The 22,440-nt window shown below is 39.5% G+C and overlaps 1 protein-coding gene across 6 annotated transcripts; it reads left to right on the top strand.

Annotated features, from left to right (window-relative positions):
* Positions 1 to 125: 125 nt before the first annotated feature.
* LOC4345232 (phosphatidylinositol 3-kinase, root isoform) lies at positions 126 to 20,166 on the top strand. Of its 6 annotated transcripts, none has more exons than XR_003243802.2 (20): positions 126 to 1,302; positions 2,627 to 3,021; positions 3,196 to 3,360; positions 5,392 to 5,488; positions 5,609 to 5,705; positions 8,894 to 9,055; positions 9,183 to 9,389; positions 9,840 to 10,030; positions 10,361 to 10,508; positions 11,151 to 11,246; positions 11,602 to 11,737; positions 13,064 to 13,185; positions 13,291 to 13,476; positions 13,639 to 13,809; positions 13,898 to 14,035; positions 16,354 to 16,508; positions 16,803 to 17,143; positions 17,866 to 18,018; positions 18,108 to 18,246; positions 19,476 to 20,166. XR_003243802.2 is itself a non-coding variant. In XM_015794796.3 (20 exons), the coding sequence occupies exons 3-19, from the start codon at positions 3,213 to 3,215 to the stop codon at positions 19,611 to 19,613; spliced, it is 2,484 nt and encodes an 827-aa protein (XP_015650282.1). In that variant the 5' UTR covers positions 126 to 1,302; positions 2,627 to 3,021; positions 3,196 to 3,212; the 3' UTR covers positions 19,614 to 19,653; positions 19,774 to 20,166. The 6 variants fall into 6 exon arrangements, 5 of the variants coding, with proteins under 5 accessions (XP_015650282.1, XP_015650283.1, XP_066159642.1 ...); XM_015794796.3 differs by lacking the exon at positions 16,803 to 17,143 and having other exon boundaries at positions 19,476 to 19,653; positions 19,774 to 20,166; XM_015794795.3 differs by lacking the exon at positions 16,803 to 17,143 and having other exon boundaries at positions 264 to 731; positions 1,222 to 1,302.
* The last annotated feature ends 2,274 nt before the right edge of the window (positions 20,167 to 22,440 follow it).

The raw sequence follows: 22,440 nt of genomic DNA, 5'->3' as shown, positions 1-22,440 counted from the left end.
TCGGCCCAGCCTTCCCTCTCTCTTCTCCGGCCGCGTGCGCTCGGCCCAAGTTGGCCCAGGCCGAGCCGCCCCTCCTCCCTACATCCCCTTGTCTTTTCTTTCTTTGTTCTCAGCCGGCCCAGACTGAAAGTCTACTTTTCTCCCTCGTTACTGTTCGTCTTCAACCTCAGGACAGCCGAACCGAGACCGAGTTGGCTCGGTTTTTCTCCTCCAAATCCGGCCTTCTCTCTAGTGTATTCTTAAAATTAGTTGAGGGGAAATATTTCCCTTATCTCCCTCTTTCGTTTCCCCCGAGAATCGGAAACCAATTCCTTGTATTTTATAAGAATCAAACTCGTTTAGAGTTTATCTCTCCAACTAAAACATAGGATTTTCCGCTTCGATTCCTCTCGTTCCGAGTTCGATCTCCTTAATCCAAGCCTATAAATAGCATCCCCTAGTCGTGCTTTTCCGTTTGGCCCGAGTTTTAGCCGCAGCCGCCTCCTATAGCGCCGTCGCCGCGCAAACCTAGCTCCGTAGCCGCTTCAGCCGCCTCGCGCCGTCGCCGTGGTGGTCGCCGCCGGTCGCCGTCGCTATCACCGGGTTCGCAAGGAGGAGCCGCACCCCGTCCACCCCTCCGTTTCCGCCGAAGCCCACCGGAGCACCGCCGACGCCGTCAAGCCGAAGCCCGCCGCTGACCCGACCTCGTCGCCGGCCGTTTCCCATCGTCGTCCGTGGTCGCGCCGCCCCTTGTGAGTTCCCCGCGTCGTGCTCGTCGCGTTGGTGCCCTCTGTTCGCGCCGCCGTGCCCTAGTTCGCCGGCGACCAAAGGAGCCTGAGCCGCCGGTGATGACGTCATCGATGATGTCATAAAGCCTTTTTTTTTCTTTTCTAAAATAAATCGCAAATCCTTTAAGGTTTAAGGCTAAAATCAGATTAATCTTAGAAAATTCATATCTAATTCATGGTAAGTCGGATTAATGTGATTCAAGTTATAAAAATTGTATAAAATAAAGACCTATATATTAAAATTATATATAAATTGTGTTATAAATTTATTTAATTTATTTGAATAGGTTTAATTGAATTAAATCTTTTAAAATTCATAACTAATTCATATGATGTCAGAATGAGGCTGTTCAAGTCTCTAAATTCATCTAAAATCAAGATCTAAATATTTGTTTACTTTTTATGTACTGTTTATTTGGTTTTTATTAGTCTTTTTCTCCGTTGTGCGTGTTAGCTTGTCGTTTCCATTGTTTCGAAGGTTCGTGAGTGCGTCGGAAGTGTTCAAGAAGACTAATTGAAGACCGATTATTGCAAGGCAAGTCACACAGACCCTAAACACAATCCTTTGAGCATGTTGATCCTATATTTAAATTCTCTATTTATTTCAACTGTGCATTTATTTTCGAATATCACTGGGTGGTGTGAACCTTTCTTTGTTATGGCCAATTTGCATTGATTACCCTATTCTTTGATACCTTAGGTTATAATTTGACTAGTTGGACTTTATATATTGGTTCAACTAGATATATATTAGTATAATTGCTTAGCTTTGCTTACAAACATTAGCACATGATTGGGATAACTAATGTTACACTATCACTTCTGATTATATTTAATAATAGCTCACGCTGGTCAATCGTGATTGGTTAATTAATTACTTGCCAACTAAAACTTGACAATGGTGGGTTGTGAGCATATGGTTTTGAAGGTCGTGCTCATGACAATTAAGGACCGGTTCGCGAGCTACTGTTGTGAGACATTAATCGTGCCAACCACAAGCCAGCGTGGGCAACGGCTTTATCTTCTGTATAGCATGGTTTATTGCGGGGCGCCAAACTGTGAAGTGGCGAGAAGTCCGTGGGGGTCGTTGGGGAGTCCATGCCTCTAGATATTGAGGGGGTGATTATGATCCAGGAACGGTGCACTGTGGTGATTTGTGTTGTGCAGAGGGTATTGTCACAGCCTCTATTCGGGTACTTTCCAGTATCGCGACGCATGGTAGACATGATGTTGAGGCTGTGTCTTGTGGGTACAGTGGTACACATCTGGCCAGAGTAAAACTATTCGAATAGCCGTGCCCGCGGTCATGGGCAGGTTGAGCAATGTTTTTCGTGATTAGTCTCATACCTCTCACAATAATTATTGATGCTATAACTGGTAATAATTTGCTTAGCTCCTGGTTTGGAGTTAGATCTGTACAGCCGTGTATGGTTGTTCAGGATGGTTGGGCCTGAGCAGTATGGGTGTGCTGTTCAGTGTTGATTAAAATTGATGATTAATTACTCTACTGTTTTACTACTCCTAAATGTTTGCTAAATGCTGCTTTTGCAAATGAGCCTATATTATGCTATCCTTTGGTATCCTTGTGCACTTACCCCTTGTGGGCCTAACCAGAGGGTTTTCTCATGTACTACAAAACCCAGAGAACTCTCTGAAGCCAGTGCGTTTCCTCCATTCCGGAATAATCTAGCCAGGGGTATTTTTGTCATTTTCTTAGATTAAGAGTATAACCTTATTATGTGTGCGTGTGACATCTCAAAAAGGAACGGAGGGAGTATTAAACTTGCTCTTACAATTCGAGTCCAAACTTGAAGCCGAGCTTGAGCAGTTTGTGAGCCGAGCTTTTTTTTTTTTTACAGTCCTAATCGGAGCTGCTCTCCAGCTGGGCCCATAATCTGCCTCGCGGTCGGCCTACTTACCCGAGGAATTAATATTGGCCGCACCAAACACGTGCATACCGCTTACGGCCTTGGCCTCCCTCGACTCACCACATCCGTCGGTCGGTCGGGCACCAGACCCCCTTCGTCCGTCGCCTGCCACTGCCGTCGCGCCGATCTCCATCATCGCAAGTAAAGCAGCGGTGCGGGCGTTTTGCCGCTTCCGCCGCATACTCTCGCCTGATTCCTTGCACCCAAGTCAATCTCCCGTAGCGTCGGTCTCAATCTCCTCGCGAGAGTCGCCCGCCGCCTGCGCCTATATCCATCCACCACGTGAGTCGAGCAACGGTGTTGTCGTCCTGCTGCTTCCGCCTATGGTGAGCATCCCCTGCCGACGCACATCCTCTTTCTTTCTCATCCCTCTCCGCTCATATTTTTGCCTTTTATCTTATTATCTCTTTCCTTCTTGATCTATAAGCTAGGTTTTCTCTCTCCCCTTTTCTTTTTCTAACCTTATTAGTACTAATAACTTTCTTTTTTTTTGACGTTAGGTCGGCTCCTGCGAACCATGCCGTCGGCGCCCGACGAAGCCCAAGCGGGTGTCACCACCGGAACCGCCGATCATTCCTCCTGCAGCGGCGGCAAAGAGTTTCGGTTCATCCTGTCACAGGACATCAGCCTGCCGCTGTCGTTCCGCGTCAACCGCTTCGTGCCAGGTTCCACTCTTATTTAGCCTATTTTCTATGCACTCTGTTCGTTGTTAGTGTACTATAAAGCTTCCTGTATAGTTTGAGAAAATTGCAATATTGGGATTGCAAACATGGGGGCTTCACTGTATAGTTTATGTCTGATGTGATGGTTCTATATTTTGGCCTGGTTTAGTTCCCAACTTTTTCATCAAACTTCCAACTTTTCCATCACATCAAAACTTTTCTACACACAAACTTCCAACTTTTCTGTCACATCGTTCTAATTTCAATCAAACTTCTAATTTTGGTGTGAACTAAACACAGCCTTTATCAAAGCATGTGATACATTTAGTTAAACAACGAAAACCTTTTTCCTTTTGCAAGAAAATAAATCTCCATTTGCATTGATGCGCAAATTTCTGTTTTGGTAGTTCCTGATTTGTTCTTGAACTTATTTGAGTTGACCTGCTGTAGTGAACTTATATTGTGTTGCAATTTTATTCGAGAAAAGTTAGATAACTCGAAGCCTATACTTATTATTTCAATTCCAACTTCAACTTGAGTGTTTCAGTTGATAAGCATAATATCTGGTAGAAAGATTATACCAATGTTTTTCTTTACTCCTTTAAACATTCCTTGTGGTGGTTGCGGCGCCACCACCCACTGACATTTGGGCCCCACATAGCTAGTAACAAACAATGTTCTAGTTCATGTTCAACATCTGTCTGGACCTTTTGTTAAACTTTTGGACTGATGGATTTATTCATTATTATTTATCATTTCAAAAGGGATCTCTGCGCTTAAAATTGATTTCATGTTTAATTCATCTGATTTGGTGGTATATTCCACTTAGTAACCCTTCTGTTGTAAACAATGTTTTAAATAGCTAGCACATGCAGCTTTAGGTACACCCTCTATTTAGATACTTTTGATTTTATATAAAACGTGCAGTTAAAGGTCTCTACCTTTTCCTATAATATATATAAGAAATGTTTAGTCTGATCAGTTGAAAAAGTCTCACTAGATTTTTCACAACTCGTAAAAGATGTTCCCATAATATTACAATTTATAGGTATTCACTAACATATTGATGTTCAAGACATCGTAAATTTGTAAATAAAGGGTGTATATGTCAGACTACATTTCTCCCTTTCATTTTCATATTATATTGTATCAAATGCCAATTGTTTCTCTCAAACATATTATAATTGTGATTTTGACTATAGTTTTTTAATTATGTCATGGTATATACTCCCTGCTCCCAAAATAGAGCAACTTTCAGCTATGAATCCGGACAAGTTGTCAAGATTCATAGCTGAAAATTGCTATATTTGGGGATGGAGAATAACTCTATAAACTTACCCATTTTTAGCATTTTTAACTTGGTTGACACTAAACAGTGTTATTAAAATACTTAAAATAAATCTTCACTAGAAAATATCTTTTACCGTAGTTTCTAATGTTGTTATGAAGGCGCAAAAATCATGATTTAGTACCTTGGTTGTAAAGACTATTCGCAGAAGTTATTTGCTAAATACTTGGTACTTATTATAGATCATGGAGATTCACTACGGAAACACCAGTTTAGGGCACTACTGGCACCCTTCCCCCATGACTGTAAACGTGTTTCGCAACAGTTATATCAAATAGTAGATATATAAGATTCAATACTAGAGATAATGAATGAAGTTTTGATATTTTGGTTAGATTAGAAAGAGCTACCATGATTTTGTAAGTACTCATTAATTATAGAACTTGGATTTGTATACTTTTTCCATAGTTTCACTTGGAATGCTTAGTGAACCTTAGTTTCAGTAAATGAAATGATTAAAATCTTCTCTTATAATCTCTAGGGAGTTTATTTTAGTTGACTAGTTGTCGTCATCTTGAGATGCACTAAATCAATTGAGTTTTGCTCATATGGGCTTTACTTTTTATGGTATTTAAGTTCTCTTGGCCCAGGTGATAGCAATTAACTATGTCAGAGTTAGCATGATTACCTTTCAGGATGTTCATGTAATGGAGTTATATATACAATAATGTTTGTTTTATTCATAGATCGCACCCTGTTGATTGAAAGAAGTGCTCCAGTGCTCTTTGTTGAGTGTACACTATACATTGATGGAGTACAGTTTGGATTGTCCACAAATACAAGGTAAACCTAATATGATTATAAGAGAAAAAAGTAATAAATTTAATCTTGAATGATAATTTATTTTGTTACCATGATCATGATCAGTTATATTTACTGGAGTTAATTTGTGTTCTCCTTCAGGTTGAAATCTTTGGGATCACCATACTGCTGGAATGAGCTTGTAACATTAAGTGCCAAATACAGAGACCTAACGCCCTTCTCACATCTTGCATTCACGGTGCGTTTTGTTGACTGGACTATGCAACATAGTCAACTGTCATTTTTTTTTAAAGATGTCTGTGGAGGAAGTGAGTTGCAATGTTAACATTCAACTTAATTCAAGGACTATTCATCCTTATTTTTTTCTGTAAAAAGGCACACCACATTTATTCATTAAATCTTATTTGACTTTGCATGGACCAGGGTACCAGGCTTTAAATTTTGCAATTAAATTAAAACATCTCCACCATCAATCTATTCGTTTGCCATAATCTGAATGGTTCAATGGTTCTGGACAGAAGATGTTAACCTTGATATTCTTTAAAAAAGAGGATAGTAACTTTAGATGCTCTGGGACTTATGACTTAAACTAGCAGCCATGTTTTAGTTGATGCGCATGAAATTTGGATGTACTATGGTAGTAGTAGACATGGTTCAGTTGTGCATGAAGTTTTTATGTACCATGTTTTGGCAGTAATAATGGTTTGAAGCAGTCACTGTTAACTGGACTATGCACTGCATTGTGCATTGTTGTGCTCGTTGGAGTCGAATTAGTTATAGAGAACCTCCACGGGAGAGATTGCTGATTAGTTATTATTTAGTTAATCTAGCAAAAAGGGGGAATCTAGGATTTGCTACTCCAAAAATATTATCTCTAGGATTTACCATTCAATGTTTCAATGACTTGCGGTGTTGGCATGTCAGTGAAACATCAAGTTGTAAAATCCTAAAATACTCTGATTGGAGACTTGGAGTTGCAAATCATAGGATTCCCTAGTTAGGTAGCAAAATAGCAAATTATTTTCTTCAATAAGATTAATCAAGAGATAGGATGCATGGCGTACACAGTACTAAACATCCATTAGTTATTGGAGATCAAGTTTCTTGAAGTATCTGGTAGTATAGGTATCTATTTACTACTCCGTCCGTCCCAAAATACAACAACTTTTAGCACTCAGGATTTGTCTCAAAATATAACAAGTTCTCCACCAACATTCCTTTCCCAACCAATCACAACCCTCCACCATTCACTTTTCCCACCTACTTCCACTTCTTAACCAATCACAACATCTTCCTATTTAATTCTATCTACTTTCTTAATAACCGTGTCCAACTATAAAACTTCTTATATTCTGGATGGAGGTAGTACCTCTGTCCCAAAATATTTACCTTTCTAGTTCAAATTTGTACTAGAAATGTTGCTATACTTTGGGATGGAGTACTTGCAAACATTAAATTAAAGTGCAGGCCCTCAAATAATCAGATCTCTGAGGGTGTCATAATCTATCACTTAGGTCCTTAAAGAGTTAGAGGTCACAGCTTCAAGGCCCTTTTTCCTTTCATTTACAAAAGAAAAAATAAGTCCATTTTACTCCCCTGAACTATTTCATTTGTTCACTTAACGCCCCAAAACTGTTTTTTGGCTCATGTTACACCCTAAACCTTAATTAACCCTAATGGATCACCTCATTCCCTAAAGGTGTTTCTATTTTTTTGTTTCTATACAAGTTGTATTTTGCAACGAAATTTGGTAGGATTGATATATGCATTATAACTTACCTCTCAGCAGTTTTTCAGAATTTTTTATCACTGTTTACATAGATTGGAAGCACTGTGATTGATTTAAACATCGAGGTTTTAAATTTCAAGCAAATAGTCATGAAAAATTTTGAAAATATTTTATAACTTTGATAATGGTGTCATCTATGGCTCTACAAAATTTCAGCTTAGGGGGTAAAATGAGCCAATATATAACTTTTATAACTTTGATAGAGAAATGATATTAAGTTGTAAAGTGAACCATTTTAACAGATTAGGGGGTAAAATGAGCCAATATATAAATATATATTATCTATCTATATCTATCTATCTATCTATCTAGATCTTAGGATGGGATTGCTGTGGTACGCATGTAGTATTCTGATTTAAGCCAAATGCTCAATACACACATCTAAGCAGCAACTATGAAACACAAAGAATTTAATATCAAATGACGTTGCAAACCTTGAAAGATAGAGAGAACTACGTAAACAACTATTCCAGCTTATGCTTTGTGACTTGAAAGCTAAATGATTGGCTGAATGACATAAATGATGAATAGAAACAGAACAGTCTTACAACTCACAAGTTTAGTGACCTACAACAAAATTTACTTTTGAAAAGAAAATCAACTATGCGGACAAACAAAAAGGCAAGCTGTAAGAAAGCCTTTAGATTAAATGATAATCTATGACATGACACCAATTATTTTTAGTGGGTAGAAAATATGCTGAGTTGCCAGTTTATCTACTATGGGGTTATTAGAGGTTTCCTCATGTGGAGCATTAAATCATACACATATCCAGATTCCCTGGATATAGTCTATAAAAGATGACCATGTTAATATCAATTTCTACTACTCAAAAAAGGAGATAAGTTAGTGAAGGAGATAAGTTAGTGATGATCTATCCCTTCACTTCAAAAGATCATTCTCTTCACATGTGTTCTTGTAAATGAAATTGCCTGTTGATCTGATGTGAATTATCTATGCAATTCATAAACTTGAGGACGATTAAAATTTGTTGTCGCATTTTTTAAGCTTAGACATTGTTGGTTCTGAATTTGTTTTGCTGTGTTAGATTGTCAGGTTTATGCCATGTTCTTCTGCCATTTTTCTTAGTTTATTGATTTATTAGCCCAAATGGAGGGGTATACAACTTTTTTGGAGACCTGCAAAACGTGTAAAGTGAAGCTCAGCTATGTGAACCTATCCGACAACCTGTATTGAGGAAAGGCGATGAATTCACATATAAAGCATAGACACATGCCTGGATTAACAACTATGGTGGCTCTCCATGAGGGAGGGCCTCAGGGCCAGATGACCACAACTTAAACATATAAAGACAGGGACTCTTTTTTCTAGTTCTCCGTTAGTTGACTCAACTCCTATGAATTGCACTCATGGCATCTGGCTGGCTTATGGCTGGACTCTACCTTATTATTTCCTTATAAGTGCACACCAACTAGTGCAATGTGGAAGTTACTGGATCGAGTTTGAAATTCAATTAACCATGCAACGGTGATTAACACTCAATTTTTTGCTATGTCCAATGTACACTGATGTATTTAAATAGAGTATTATATCATCGGATTTTCTTTATTTTTGAACAGTTCAACCATTTTGCCTCGGCCTCATACATTATAGTGTTTTGTTTTTGGGTAATATAGGTGTGGGATATGTCATCTGGTGAAGACAACATCTATATTGTTGGTGGAACCACTATATCTCTTTTCAATAGCAAAAACCAACTTAAAACTGGGAGGCTGAGGCTGAGAGTATGGCCCAATAAAATGGCAGATGGAAGTCTCTCCACCTCTACCCCTGGCAAGGTATATAACAAGCTTTATTGTCTCTATATATAGATTTCAGAATGACAAATGTTTAACTCTGTTTACTAATGTTGGCATCAGGTTATTTTATTTATCATGCACTTAACACTTTTTTATCAACTTAAAGGTTCCCAAGACCAAGAGGGAAGAAATAGAGAGGTTGGAAAGGGTTGCTAACAAGTACATCAGAGGGCAGATACCACATATAGGTTGGCTAGACAATCTCATTGCAAATGCTGCTGATAAACTTGAGAAAGAGAGTGAGAGAACTGAAAATTTGCATTCTAGCCTTATTGTTGAACTATGCAGCTTTGAACACAGAGTTGTCTTTCAGGTTGCACTATTTGACTATTCAGTTCTTTTTTGTTCCAAATTTCATGGAGGTTTGCTTTAATAAATAATATTCTTGTCTGTTATATTTTAACATTATAGTTAAATATGCATAGCGCATTGGATAGCACACATATTTTGACGGAATAAATTTTCATTGGTATTATTTGGGCTGAAGAATGCTGTATTACAAGGTTTTTTTTTTTTTTTTTTTTTTTTGCACTCAAGGATGCATTATGTTTGGTTTACTTTTCAACCTTGCTCTATTGCTCGTCCTGGATTTTGTTATTGAGCTAGTGCCTTTATTGTTCAAAACTATTGTCACTATATTAATAATTCTCTTGCTATTCTCGATTCTTGTGTAGAGCCAGGATGTTTTTCTTTATCTTGCATGTCATCATGTCATAAAATTTTCTAGAGTATTTTACTGTCTTACTATTATTCTTTCATGCAGGAATATGGAGCAAAGTTGCATACATCAGTCCCTTCATCCTTAGTGGATATATCTAAGAATAAACTTGTTATTGCATGTGATCCTGAGATTGGGCGAATCAATCCATCTGAGCATAAACACTCTGTGCTTGCTTGGAGCTTGGCTCGTGGAGTAAATGATAGAGAGATGAAGCCAAGCTCAGTTGACCAAAAGTGAGCTTGAATTGCATTCATATCTGAGCAAATGTCATAAAACTATGTTTCATTGTAAAAAATATCAAAGAACCACACTTCTAAAAAATAGTGTCACAAAAGTAAACTTTAAATTAAAACTGGTTCAGTAGTGGCGGAGCCTAGATTTCACCAATGGGGGCATTGACTTAAGTGATAAAATTATCTACAATTCAAAAAATTTGGTCCAACAAATTACTGAAATGGTTTAACGAAAGAGAGTTATGAGTTCAAATGGAACAAGTTACATGTTCTGGTAAATGGCCGTTTACAATTCCTTTTTGCTGAATTGTTTCACTCCTTCCTTTTTAGGTTAATACAAAACATCCTCAAGTATCCACCCACACGCACTTTAAATGTGGATGAAAAGCAATTGTTGTGGAAATTTCGTTTCTATTTGACATCTGAGAAGAAAGCTCTTGTAAAGTTCCTCCTCTCTGTGGAATGGAGTGACATCCAGGTTAGTAAAAGCATCCACATGATTGAAGATTGCTTTTATTTTACATTTGTAATTTTTCATACACATAGCAGGAAATGAACAAGTTTTTTTTTATTATGATAAATTTATTTACCTGGATGGTGCATTCTTTCTTGTAGCAAGAAAGATATCCATTCCACCCCACCTGTTCCACAATACACATTTTTCATATTATGGCTACGATGCCTGTAATGATCACTATGCATTTAACTGCTCTGAAATCATTTGCGCTTCAAATTTACTACCTCTGTCCCAAAAGGGGTGCAATTCTAGGTGCATAGCCAGAATCACATTCTTTTTGGGACAGAGGTAGTATTAATTTAGGAGCTGACAGGGGTCATATACGTCCATGTTTGTTTTAAAGATCAGTCAGTGTTTTGCTATTTGCATTTAACTATTGTAGCATTCTCTTATAACTATTCCATGAGAACCAGTATTTTGTTTAACCTGTAATGATGCTTGCTCATTCAGTTCATGGTTATAGAGATATATCGTTGTGCAAACACAAATTTCAGTACTATAGTCACAGCTACAGTAAGAGTTCCTATGTGTTTAAAACTTGGCGTGCAGACTGGATTTCTGTTACTAGTATGTGAAACTGAGATATCTTCCTATTACTTGCAGGAAGCCAAACAAGCTGTTGCGTTGATTCCAAGGTGGGAATCTATTGATGTGGCTGATGCATTGGGGCTTCTTTCACCAGTTTTTCAAAATGAGGAAGTAAATGGTTTTTTTCTCAATTTGTTACTTCCTTTGTTTTCTTATATGCCTATGTGATGTGAAGGTTGAAAACACTAGCTGATTTGTACATATATTTTTGTTTTTATGTCTGTTATGTAAAGTGGATTTTATGAATTGGTGGTTGATCATAACTTTATTGACATATATATCCTCTGTACTGATATTCCACTTTTTCTTCTGAAAGTTCACTCATGCCATCATGCAATGGGCTAACGTATCTATCTTAGCAGTGTGGCACGCCCATTTTTTTGCTTTTTGCATGCGGTAACCTTCCTGATAATGCGGTTGCTTCAAAATGTTGTGTTGATGACATAACTACCACTTCTGTGCAAAGGTTCGTGCTTATGCTGTCGGCGTGTTTGAAAGGGCCAGCGACGAAGAACTGCAATGCTATTTGCTGCAACTTGTACAAGGCCTGCGGTTTGAAAGATCTGACAGATCTCGTCTAGCACACTTCCTTGTGAATCGGGGTATGTTCTTTATTCTTGTTATTTAAATCCTTTTGTGGTCATTTGAATGATAATTGAGGACAAACTTACATAGAATATTCCTATGTAAGTTTGTGAAAGTTTGATTTTAGTTATTTATTTTGCGAAATGTCAGATATACCTTACCTTGTTTTGCTAAGAACTGAATTTTAGAGAACCTCCTTTGAATTTCCTGAAAAACAGTTGGGGATGTTTCTTCATAGTAAAAACTATATTATGTTATGCTGGTTTTGTGCTAGCCAACATGATTCGCTATTTAGGTTTGGGCATAACAAAGTTGTATGCTAATTTAGGTGGTTAGACTTCATCAGTCATCACTACTTCATTACAATCTGCTTTTTATGTGAACTTAAGATTCAAGCAAGTGCACTTCCAGATTTGTCACCATGAAGTTGGACAAAAGTACACTTCTAGGCAACTAAGCTCCCCGGGTAGTCTAGTGTGTATGGGTCTCGGTACGAGGGCTCGGGCACTCCTACTTTGTTTTTTCTTTGTGTTGTGTTTTTGTATTGTTTTTTCTTCCCCTTAATGAAATGAAATGCAGCTCTCCTGCGTTTTTGAGAAAAAAAAAATGTTGGACAAAAATAAAACTTTAAAATAGGTCCTGCGTTTGTGATAGGTGCAGTCATAATATTATTTTGCATGGTTGGATGCCCTATGGACATTTCCGTAAAAAGAAGAGAGAGTTCGTAGAAGTTGTAAAAAGGGCTACATGTTGGTGTAACTTGATCATAATGTGCTGCTCTAGTCCTTTATCTTGTTTGGCTTGTTACGGCATATTGTTTACTCCAATCAGCATTAAAAGGCATAATCTGATTTGAAAAGTTCAAAAACTTATAGATTTTGACTAATATTATTCAAATTATACATTTTGCACAACATTTATACTAACAGATTCAAATATATTTCAAAATTCTTTCAATTTTTCATTTATTTTTGTAACTCAGACATCAATGGTCAAAGTTGACTGTCAAATTATGATATGCCTTATAAAAGTGAATGGATTGATTTCTATATAATTTCTAGGTATGGCATTGCTTGCTGAAACAAGTGATACTAGAGCATATGCATGTGCATTTACGTGTAAAATGTTTTAAGCGTCTCCAGATGACCCAGAACTAGCAAAACCTTTTACATCTAGAAATTATGTTACTAGCAGAGAATTTTGCCACCTTGTTATCTGATAGTTTGATGGGCTATGTACCTTTATTTTCTATCATCATGTTGTGTCCATAATTAACTGCAGGTGAAATATGTTCTTCAAAAGACTAAAATCAATACTAATATCACTTTTTTTTCTGTTTTCAGCTTTGTCAAATTACGAACTTGCTAGCTTTCTTCGCTGGTATTTAGTTGTTGAGCTTCATGATCCTTCTCATGCAAGAAGGTATCTATGTACATATGAGATGCTTGAAGATGCTATAATGAGAGTATGCTTCTCTTTCCCTTTTGGGTTTTGAACACAGTCTCTTCACTCTGCACAATTCTCGGGCATGAACTGGGTTTCTAATAATCTATATTTATGTTCTGAATAGTCAGTACATAAGGAGGAAAATGGATTTCAAGTGTGGCAGAGTTTGATAGAGCAGGCAGAACTCACTGCTCAGTTACGTTCTATAATGAAGGAACTATCAAATGTCAAACATGACGCACAAACTAAAGGCAGGATATTAGAACAGTTATTCTCCGGAATTTTCAGTGAGCTTAAAAACTTCAGTGAGGTGAGATTCTTCTCCTAACTTAGGTTATTCTATTGTTTGCTATGCAAAGCAATGAGCCAATGACATGATCACTTAATCAAGATGCTATTTGTAGCAATTCTAGACCTAGTACCAGATTATGTTGTTATCCATTTAACTGATGTTCTATTAAATTTCTTTCAGCCAATTCCATCTCCATTAACACCGACTGTCCTCCTTGACGGAATTGTGCCTGAAGAGTCATTGGTATTCAAAAGTGCTAATTATCCATTGTGTATAGCATTTAGTACTGTGAATGGGGGTACATCGAAAATGATTTTCAAGAAGGGAGATAATCTCCGCAAGGATCAGTTGGTAACTAGATTCAATTGTACTTTAACATTTCTATGGAAAATACAATTTTAAGTTTTATAGAACAAATTCTTATCTGTATGCTTTGTAGGTTATTCAAATAATCTCTTTGATGGATCGGTTGCTCAAGTCAGATAATCTAGACTTACACCTTACTCCTTATCAAGTTCTTGCGACTGGTCTAGAAGAAGGGTTGGTTGAGTTTATTCCTTCAATTTCTGTTGCAAAGGTAACCCTATTATTCAGCAATTCATGATAATATCTCTACAAAATCTAGCTTCTTCATAAGTAGCCTCATCTTTACAAATCACTGTAATTACAGAGCATGCATAGCTTTGAAGCTTAAATTTTCCATCTTCAACACTATGTCCTGCATCTCCTTTCACTCTATAATGTGACAATGAACCACACTGCAGTCCCTCAAATCCAGTATATGTTAAAATACTAATCCCTTGCAGAAGACCACATGTTCTGTTACTGTAACTTCTTTCAAACTGTATCCAACAAGTCATTGATATTTTAGGACAGGTAAGGAAGATTGAAGTGCTGGCTTATTAACAATTTGCAAAAGTTGGGATCACAAACACTAACAGTGCCTGGGTTAAATGTTAATTGAATCATTTCTCTTATAGGATAAAGTCCATTTAGACACTCTATTGTTCAGTTCTAGAAATCATCCTCCATCTGTGGAACCAGATGGAGTGCCAGCTGATTGGATAGTGGCCTTCCCATTATCCTGTTAATATTTACTACATAGATATGAATTGAATTTAATCATTAAGAATACATAAATATGAGTGGAATAGCTACTCAATTTCATCAAATTCGAACAGATACAACTTAAACAAAGTCCTCTTTCAGATATGTGCATTTAATTTAATTTGAATTCGTGTAATATAATGTTTCAGATGAAAAACCTAAAACATGCTCAAATCCATACCTTTAGTTGAATTTGAAATGGGGAAACTGTTAATCTGATGGGGAAAAAATCTAATTCAGATTCATGTCCTATCAAATACAGTAGTCAAAACTTTCCATTTTGACACCTGTACATGTAGGTACTTGATCCCTTCCAACAGTGGGTATATCGCTAATCTCATGCCCATTCAATACCGGGTTTTAACTGATGCAACACATATGTCAAATGTTTTCAATATGTGGAATTAGGCTCGCCTGTCTCCCTTCACCTCTTCTGTCCTTCCTCCCCTAAGATTTCATCATCCCCATGGCATGCTTAGATGGTAGGTCGGCAACTATCTCCCTTGCTCATTGCACCCAAGCATCAGGGTCACACACAAGGCGCATGGCACACTGACGCGTGCAGCCTCTGCTTCTTTTGTATTATTTCTTGGTGTAGTTGAATTTATAGATCCCATGTAAACTAGTATGTGGCTTCTAGATGTCATAGGAAAATCCTTTTTATAACAAATAGTATTATTAGTTTCTAGTTGATGACTGCTGCTCAGAAGTAAGGCTTGTAAGTTCTAGGCCAGTAATGGCAACACGGTGGAGCAGAGCATTCACGTGCTTATAGGCTGTCTTGGCCTAGGAAACAAGGTTCTATTAGGCTTGCAGGGCTGCTGCTCTTTGAAAGTGGCATGCTTGACCAGGTGGTAATGCATTACAGAGGAACTGGCAAGCTTGGTACAGCACTTGAGAGAAGAGGAGAGGAGGAAGAAGGCACATGAAGAGGAAGATTAGATGCTCATATATATGGGTCCCACCATTCTTAGTTTTATCCGTTGATTATGATGGATTCTGTGTTATCCAAGAACCACCTAGGGTTAATGTTACTTGTAGATTAACTGGGAGGAGGGGTGGGGATGACTTTATAACCCTCTTTTACACTGAAGTCCTTCTGAATATTTATCAATACAGGGCAGCAAACACACACCACACTCACACCACCTCATGGGCACAGATGTGTGTATCCTCTACACACTAGTGTTTCCGGGACACATGTGTCTAAAGCTTATCTAGCATGTCGAGTTATCGACTCATGCTTATGCAGGGACATCTGACAGCTCTAGCAGTGTCCGAGCTGGAGGAAGGGATGCGAGAGAGAGACAGGCTGCAAATCTTCCTCCTGGAAAATATCATAGACACCCAATGCCTCAAAGGAACATGGCCATGCGGCATGCGCATACCCATTAAACAGACTCATGTCCTAAAATTTGGATGGGCATACTGTCTAGGACTTGAACCTTGATGGGCTAAGTGCACATCTGCGCTCCAAGCCATCGGGTCTTCTGGCACAGCCAACTTCCACCGCTTTGAATTTTTGAAGTCACATGGTTTTGCCTTAGTAACAATAGCAGTGTGAATTTTCATGAATGTTTTCTTTTATGAACTACTATTATTGTTTTTCCTATCAGAACTTTCCCAGAATGTTTATTAAAATTGTCAACTACAATTTTTTTTGCTGCTAATTTTTATTTGTATGAACTGTCAATCATTAACGTTTGCCTCTTATTATCTTTTTTACTTAAGTTGAAGCATATCCAGCAAGGTATCTATTGTTAATAACAAATTACTGTTTATTTGCAGATTATACAAAAAACGGGCAGTATAGAAAGTTACCTACAAAAGTGTAATCCGGATGAAGATGGCCCTTTTGGTATAACTGCCCAATGTTTGGAAACTTTTATAAAAAGTTGTGCTGGCTACAGTGTCATTACATACATACTGGGGATTGGAGACAGGTTAGCATTTTTGCTACCTAGTATAGTTAAGTTGCATACATCTAGGTGTTTTAAGCTTGTGCTCTAAGCATATCACACAATGCGGCATCTTTTTAGTTGCAAACATTTCTGAAGCAAGCTTCCTCTGAATTGTATTCTCCTTGATGACATTTGGTTCGTTGGCACTGGATGGCTATTGTGCATTTGTGCCTTTTGTTTTATCCTATTTTTTCATCCTTTTTGTAAGGACAGATGTAGTTTTTATAGGTGTTGTTATGCGTGTTTTGCATTTGATCGTTAGTCTTTTGTCCTCAGAAATGCAGTCAATGCACGCGGGTCTTATTCCTAACACTGGTATCAGAGGCAAGGCACTCTCTCCTGGTGTTATGTGCCATTTTCTCCCCCAAAGCTCTCACACAAACTCAATTACTCAGTTATAGAGCCATCAATCACCAGGCAGTGGTGGCCGGTCGGCAAACTTTGTCTCGACAAAGTTAACCTGGGGTGATGGCGGAATGGTAGGTGGTGCCGGCGGCATCCGGGGTACACGAATCTGGCCTAATGGCTAGATCCAATGCTTTCTGGTTGATAAAAGGTGGCTGTGGTTAAAAGGGAAGACGCCGTTGGGGACCGAGGTGGCTGGATCGGGCTTAATGGTTAGATCCGCTGTACTTCTGGAATGCATTTTGGTTCGAATATGGCCCTTTTGGTTCGAAGAAAGCTATGAGTGCCATGGACAGGACAACGACAAGCTGGTTGGCAATGCTGGTACAGATGGGGCGCGGCGCTCAATCTGGGGCCTAAATGCTGCTGGATCTGAGGTGGCCGTGCCCGAATCTCACTTGCAGGGGTCTCTTCTCTGCCTCCTCTGGATGCCGTCGGCGAGCAAATGCACTATTGATGAATCTGGATCGATTGGATCCAGCTGAGGTTGGGGCAGGGTGGCATAGGACCCGGTGAAAGGTGGATGGAACGTGGATGTGGGCTGCACAAGTTCGAACTGCATATCTAGATCGTCTCAGTGCAGTTTTTGGTGTGGCAGGGTTCGTTAGGCAGCAAAAGATGGAAGCTAGTCATAACAATGTTTTCATTTTGTGTTTTTGTTTTTCAGTTATGAGACTTAGAATCTAAATTCCTATAACCTTTGGTTCTGTATATCCACTCGTAGATATAAAAGGCTAGATTTCTATCCATTATATCTAAAAAAAATAAATCACCTTCACTTCACATCTTGTAGTTCAGTCCTGTCTGGTCTTATATGGCAACTGGAGTATACAAACAACAAAACATCAAAGCAACATGCAGTTTTTCCATTTTTTTGGAGGTCAAGCATTATGCAGTTTGTAAGCAATAAATAACAACTGCTTTTCTAATCTAGGCATCTTGACAACCTTCTCCTACAAGACGATGGAAGACTTTTCCATGTTGACTTCTCGTATATGCTTGGGGAACAACCACATCGATTTGCACCACCATCACCACCGATGAAATTATGCAAAGAAATGGTTGAGGCCATGGGTGGTACTGAAAGGTAAATGCTTTATTTAGTTATGTATATATAGTTTTGCACCTTTGCTCATTTCACAGATATTTATTCTTTGCATGTGACTTCCATTTTAGTGAATACTATGCAAGATTCAAGTCCTACTGTTGCGAGGCATACAACATATTACGAAAGTCCAGCAACCTCATACTGAATCTTTTTTATCTGATGACTGGATCAAATATTGAGAGTATCACAGACAAAGGGACTTCTAAGGTAAGTAGCTGTTAAAGTGTTTAAGGGATAAGTCCATTTTACATCCCCTAGCTCTTTTTTTTTTGTCTAGAATCCACCCCTTGACTCTTAAACCAGACACTCAACACCCTCAACTATCAAAACTGTTCAACTTACACCCGAGTCAAAATCAAGCGGTTTTCTCCTACGTGTCAATCGACATGGCAATTTAGTCAGGAAAAGTATAAAAAGAAAATACAGGGCCCAACTGTCAGTTAGGAGGCATTCTTCTCCTCTCTCTCTGATCTCTCCTCTCCCCTAGTTCCCTATGTCGACGCACCCAAGACAATCAATGGCATCGAAGCCTCCTGAGTGGGATCTGCAAGCTCAAGCTCGGGGGGTGACAGGGGAAGTGGAACTTTACCTCGCCGGCGCATCTAGGAGACACTCAGTGAGGAGAGGGGGCACCTGAGCTCGTCGGCACATTGGGGAGTAGGCTAAGAAGCTGGCCTAACGCCCTGTACATGGAGCATGTGCTCAGGGTGGCGAGGAGGCAGAGCTTGAGCTTGACCACGTTAGCACATGGAGGAGGTGCTTGGGGGGCATGGCGGGAGCTGGAGCGGGAGCTTGAACTTGCAGCAGTTGGGGAGACGACGGGGGTCCAGGGGGGAGGGGGGAAGGGAGGGCTCGAGTTCACTGACGCCTGGAGAAGGAGGCACTCTGGGATGTGGCGGGAAGCCAAAGCTCGACCTCGTCGGCGCATGGAGTGGGGCAGGCTCAGGGACATGTATGTGGCGGGAAGCCGAAGGTCCAGCTCGCCAATGCATGGAGAAGGAGGCACTTGGGGAGACGGAGTTCAACCTCACCGGTCGGGAGGCGGAGGTGGTCGTTGCCTCGTTGGCAGGGGCGATGGAGCCCATTGACAGAGGCGGATTGAGGAAATCTCAAGAAGATGGAGAATGAAGGTGAGAGTAGAGGAAGAGGGTCTCAAACTTTTAATGACATGTGGGGCCATTATTCTTTTTAATAATTTTGCTAACCCAGATTGGTATGTTGATACCACATAAGCAGGAAAATCACCCTGGTTTTGTCTAGGGGTGTAAATTGAATGGTTTTGATAGTTGGGGTTGTTGGATGCCCGGTGTTTAAGTTAAGGTGTGAATTTTAGACGACAGGAAGAGTTAAGGGGTGTAAAATGGACTTACCCTAAAGTTAAACACCTACAGAATAAGTGACATCGTCTTTCCATTTTTTCTGTGGACATTAATCAGCTACAGCAAAATTTCCGGTTGGATCTAGACGACGAGGATGCTATACATTTTCTCCAGGGTCTTATCAACGAAAGTATCAGTGCTTTCTTCCCTCAAGTGGTTGAGACCATCCATCAATGGGCACAGTCTAGGCGTTAAAAACATTTATAATATTTGGTCAAGACATTTATAATATTTGGTCTGTACATGTCAGTTTTGAAGTTCTTTTCTGTTACGGTGACATCATATTTTCTTCGATAACTACAAGGCTCTTAACTGCATTCTACAACATAATGTGTATTTTATGGTGATGCAACAGATCTTCTGTTATCATCAGTTACAAAGGAAACTGCCATCTCTGGATGCTGGTCTTATTCATATATCTACCAAAAGCACTACACATGTTGCCATGTAGTTGGAAGAGAACTTCAACCCGTGGGATCAATATTTAGGGTATAATGTCACTCATCCGCAATGTTGGATTTGGAGTGCCCTGGAGAACAGAGTAAAAAGAGAAGGATGCTGCTATATGTTCATTAGTAGACGATTCTTATAACTAGCTTCTGATTAGCAGTCAGTTTTGTACAGTACCATCTATACTAGAATGTCTATAGTTATATGAAGTTACTTACTAAACCGATAGCATATTGTCTTGTGTATAACTACTGTCCAAAGGAAAATTTCAAATTTACTTAACTATTGCCTTTTTCTATTCACTCTGCCTATACAATAGTACTGGACACTTTCAACCTAAGGGCGCTTTTACTGTACCTCCCACTGCTAGTGGTAATAGTGTAGTAGAACTATAGAAGTTTCATCTAACCGTTGATTACGATAGGTATTTTAGAATTTAATGTAATGCATTTTTATTATTAGATCTGGTTAATTCGTGCAGAACATATCACTCGTCTCTCTAGGCTATGAATCATCGCTCGATACCCATGACCCATCTCGTTGGCACCGCTGGCCAGCTCGCCGTTGCGTTGATCTCCTCGCCGCCGCTAATTTCCATCCTGACCATGTATGCAAACGTGAGTCCATGGAATAATTGGAACATGGTATTCTCTTCAACTAAGCCACACATAATCCAACGATTAGCCAAGAAATTTGGATCTGTACGTGCGCATGGATTACGGATCAATTAATTAGGACTTGGCCCATCTACAGCCTGAGAAGGCCATGAAACGACAGAAAAAATAGGAGATTATGAATTTTAAAAATACATATTTTCCAAATTTGCCCCTTTACAATTTCTACTGTCAAAATTATTGGGTGTAATAGAAATGAATATGATCCATTGGATCAAACTAGATGAATGGCTCGTATTCATTGGAGGATACTCTAAAAAAATCCGTGATTCGATGGATGCGAGCATATGGTGTGCACTGTGCAGTTGTGCAGGTATTTACTCTTCTCTTCGATTTGGTTTTCACTACTCATATCTCTGTATGTTAATCTCCAAACTTTTCTGATGCAATTTGGAATGGAAAATTTTACCGCTTATCTAAGCCCATTTCACCTTTTTTAGGATAAATTTTCTGAATGAACCTTTCTAGAATAAAATTTCTTGAATTGATTTGAGTAACCTGATAATCCGTTTTAATTTGACCAAAGACTGCACCACGGCTGTGCATAGGTGCACAACTGAATTTATTTTTTGGTTTCTAATAGACAACATTTGAATTTGCAGTATCTGCATTATAAAGCGATCAGCTATGTTTCAGAACTGGTATTAGGACTTCTTCGACCTTACTGGACTCTAAGGTGCTTTGGATTAATCGCCACTTCATTTAGTGGATCATTCCATCCCTGATTTTTAGACACTACTGGACTACTATCTTGCTAAATGTTTTGGAATTATGCTAATCATTTCATCCTGTCTCATGAATAAATGGTTGCATCGATATACCGGGTCGTGCTTCAAAACCCACCTCAGAATTGGACACTGGTTATGGCGTGCTAAGCTCTGCATATGGAAAATTTTACATCTCTGTTTGTGCAGAGAACAGGAGATATTGGATTTTGGGCTGACGATATCACTTCGTTGCCCAGGCCACACTGTTCTCTCCTCAATTATTCTACCATTTATTCCTTCGTATTTTGTTAGGTTATCTAGCAGTGAAAATTTGTGGCCTTTTATAATTTTCTCAAATTGTCGGAAGGTGAACTCCTCACGCGGGGGACAGTGAAGCCCCCCTTTTAGTTCGGCCAGGGGAAGAGGGTGAGATTCGTGGGCTTGGTGAGCGAAGCTATGTGACGTAGAGGAGGTCAGGCTCCTCGAGGACGATGAGACAAAAAGGGTTTATACAGGTTCGGGCCGCTGAGAAGCGTAATACCCTACTCCTGTGCTATGCTGATTGAGAGAGAGATTACAAGATCTCCTTGTTGGAGTAGAAGGTGTTGATGATGAGGGGCAGGAGACTGCTCTAATGAAAAGGGCTCATCTTCTCCCTAAGTAGGCATGGACCTCCTTTTATATCTCAAGGGGTTACAACATGGGCCCATCGAGCCTATTCAGGGAGGATAATCACATTAAATGCATGTCTCGTTGCTTGCCTTGGAAGTCTCTTGTACGCCCTGCTGCGGCGTGGGGTCCGCCTAATCTATCCGGCTGACACGGGGGACACACCCGTCATTTGACATTTAATGAGTGAGGATTTTTGGGCCCTCACTTGCGCCGGGAAACGGAAACCCCGCCCTGACTGGGTTAGGCAAACCGTCTCCGGCTGTGATGAGAGGCTAAGCAGCCTTTCATCATCACGACGTGACGGGGGCGTTAGGCGGCACGCCATCTGACATAGAGCCAGTGAGCAGACGCACTAACCCTGCCACATCAATCATTCGACCGGTCACAGACCGGTCATAGACCAGTCAGACGCGCACCACATTTAATGCAGCGTGGTGCGCTCGCTCAGACCACCTTAAATGCGGTTAGGTGGCGCTGGGAGCGCCTATCTAATGCGGCACACGCGGCACCGCGTGGAGG

The sequence above is a fragment of the Oryza sativa genome, chromosome 8 (genome assembly GCF_034140825.1).
Source record: "Oryza sativa Japonica Group chromosome 8, ASM3414082v1".
Taxonomy (NCBI): Eukaryota; Viridiplantae; Streptophyta; class Magnoliopsida; order Poales; family Poaceae; genus Oryza; species Oryza sativa.
The sequence above is the reverse complement of the archived record's forward strand: the minus strand, read 5'-3'. Positions and strand labels throughout refer to the sequence as shown.

Bases quoted from the DNA above. Each gene is read 5' to 3' on its own strand.
- LOC4345232 (XM_015794796.3), top strand. From the start codon at position 3,213: ATGCCGTCGGCGCCCGACGAAGCCCAAGCGGGTGTCACCACCGGAACC. The intron at 10,509-11,150 runs GTTAGTAAAAGC...TATTACTTGCAG, and splicing joins TGGAATGGAGTGACATCCAG to GAAGCCAAACAAGCTGTTGC. The intron at 18,019-18,107 runs GTAAATGCTTTA...CTTCCATTTTAG, and splicing joins GCCATGGGTGGTACTGAAAG to TGAATACTATGCAAGATTCA.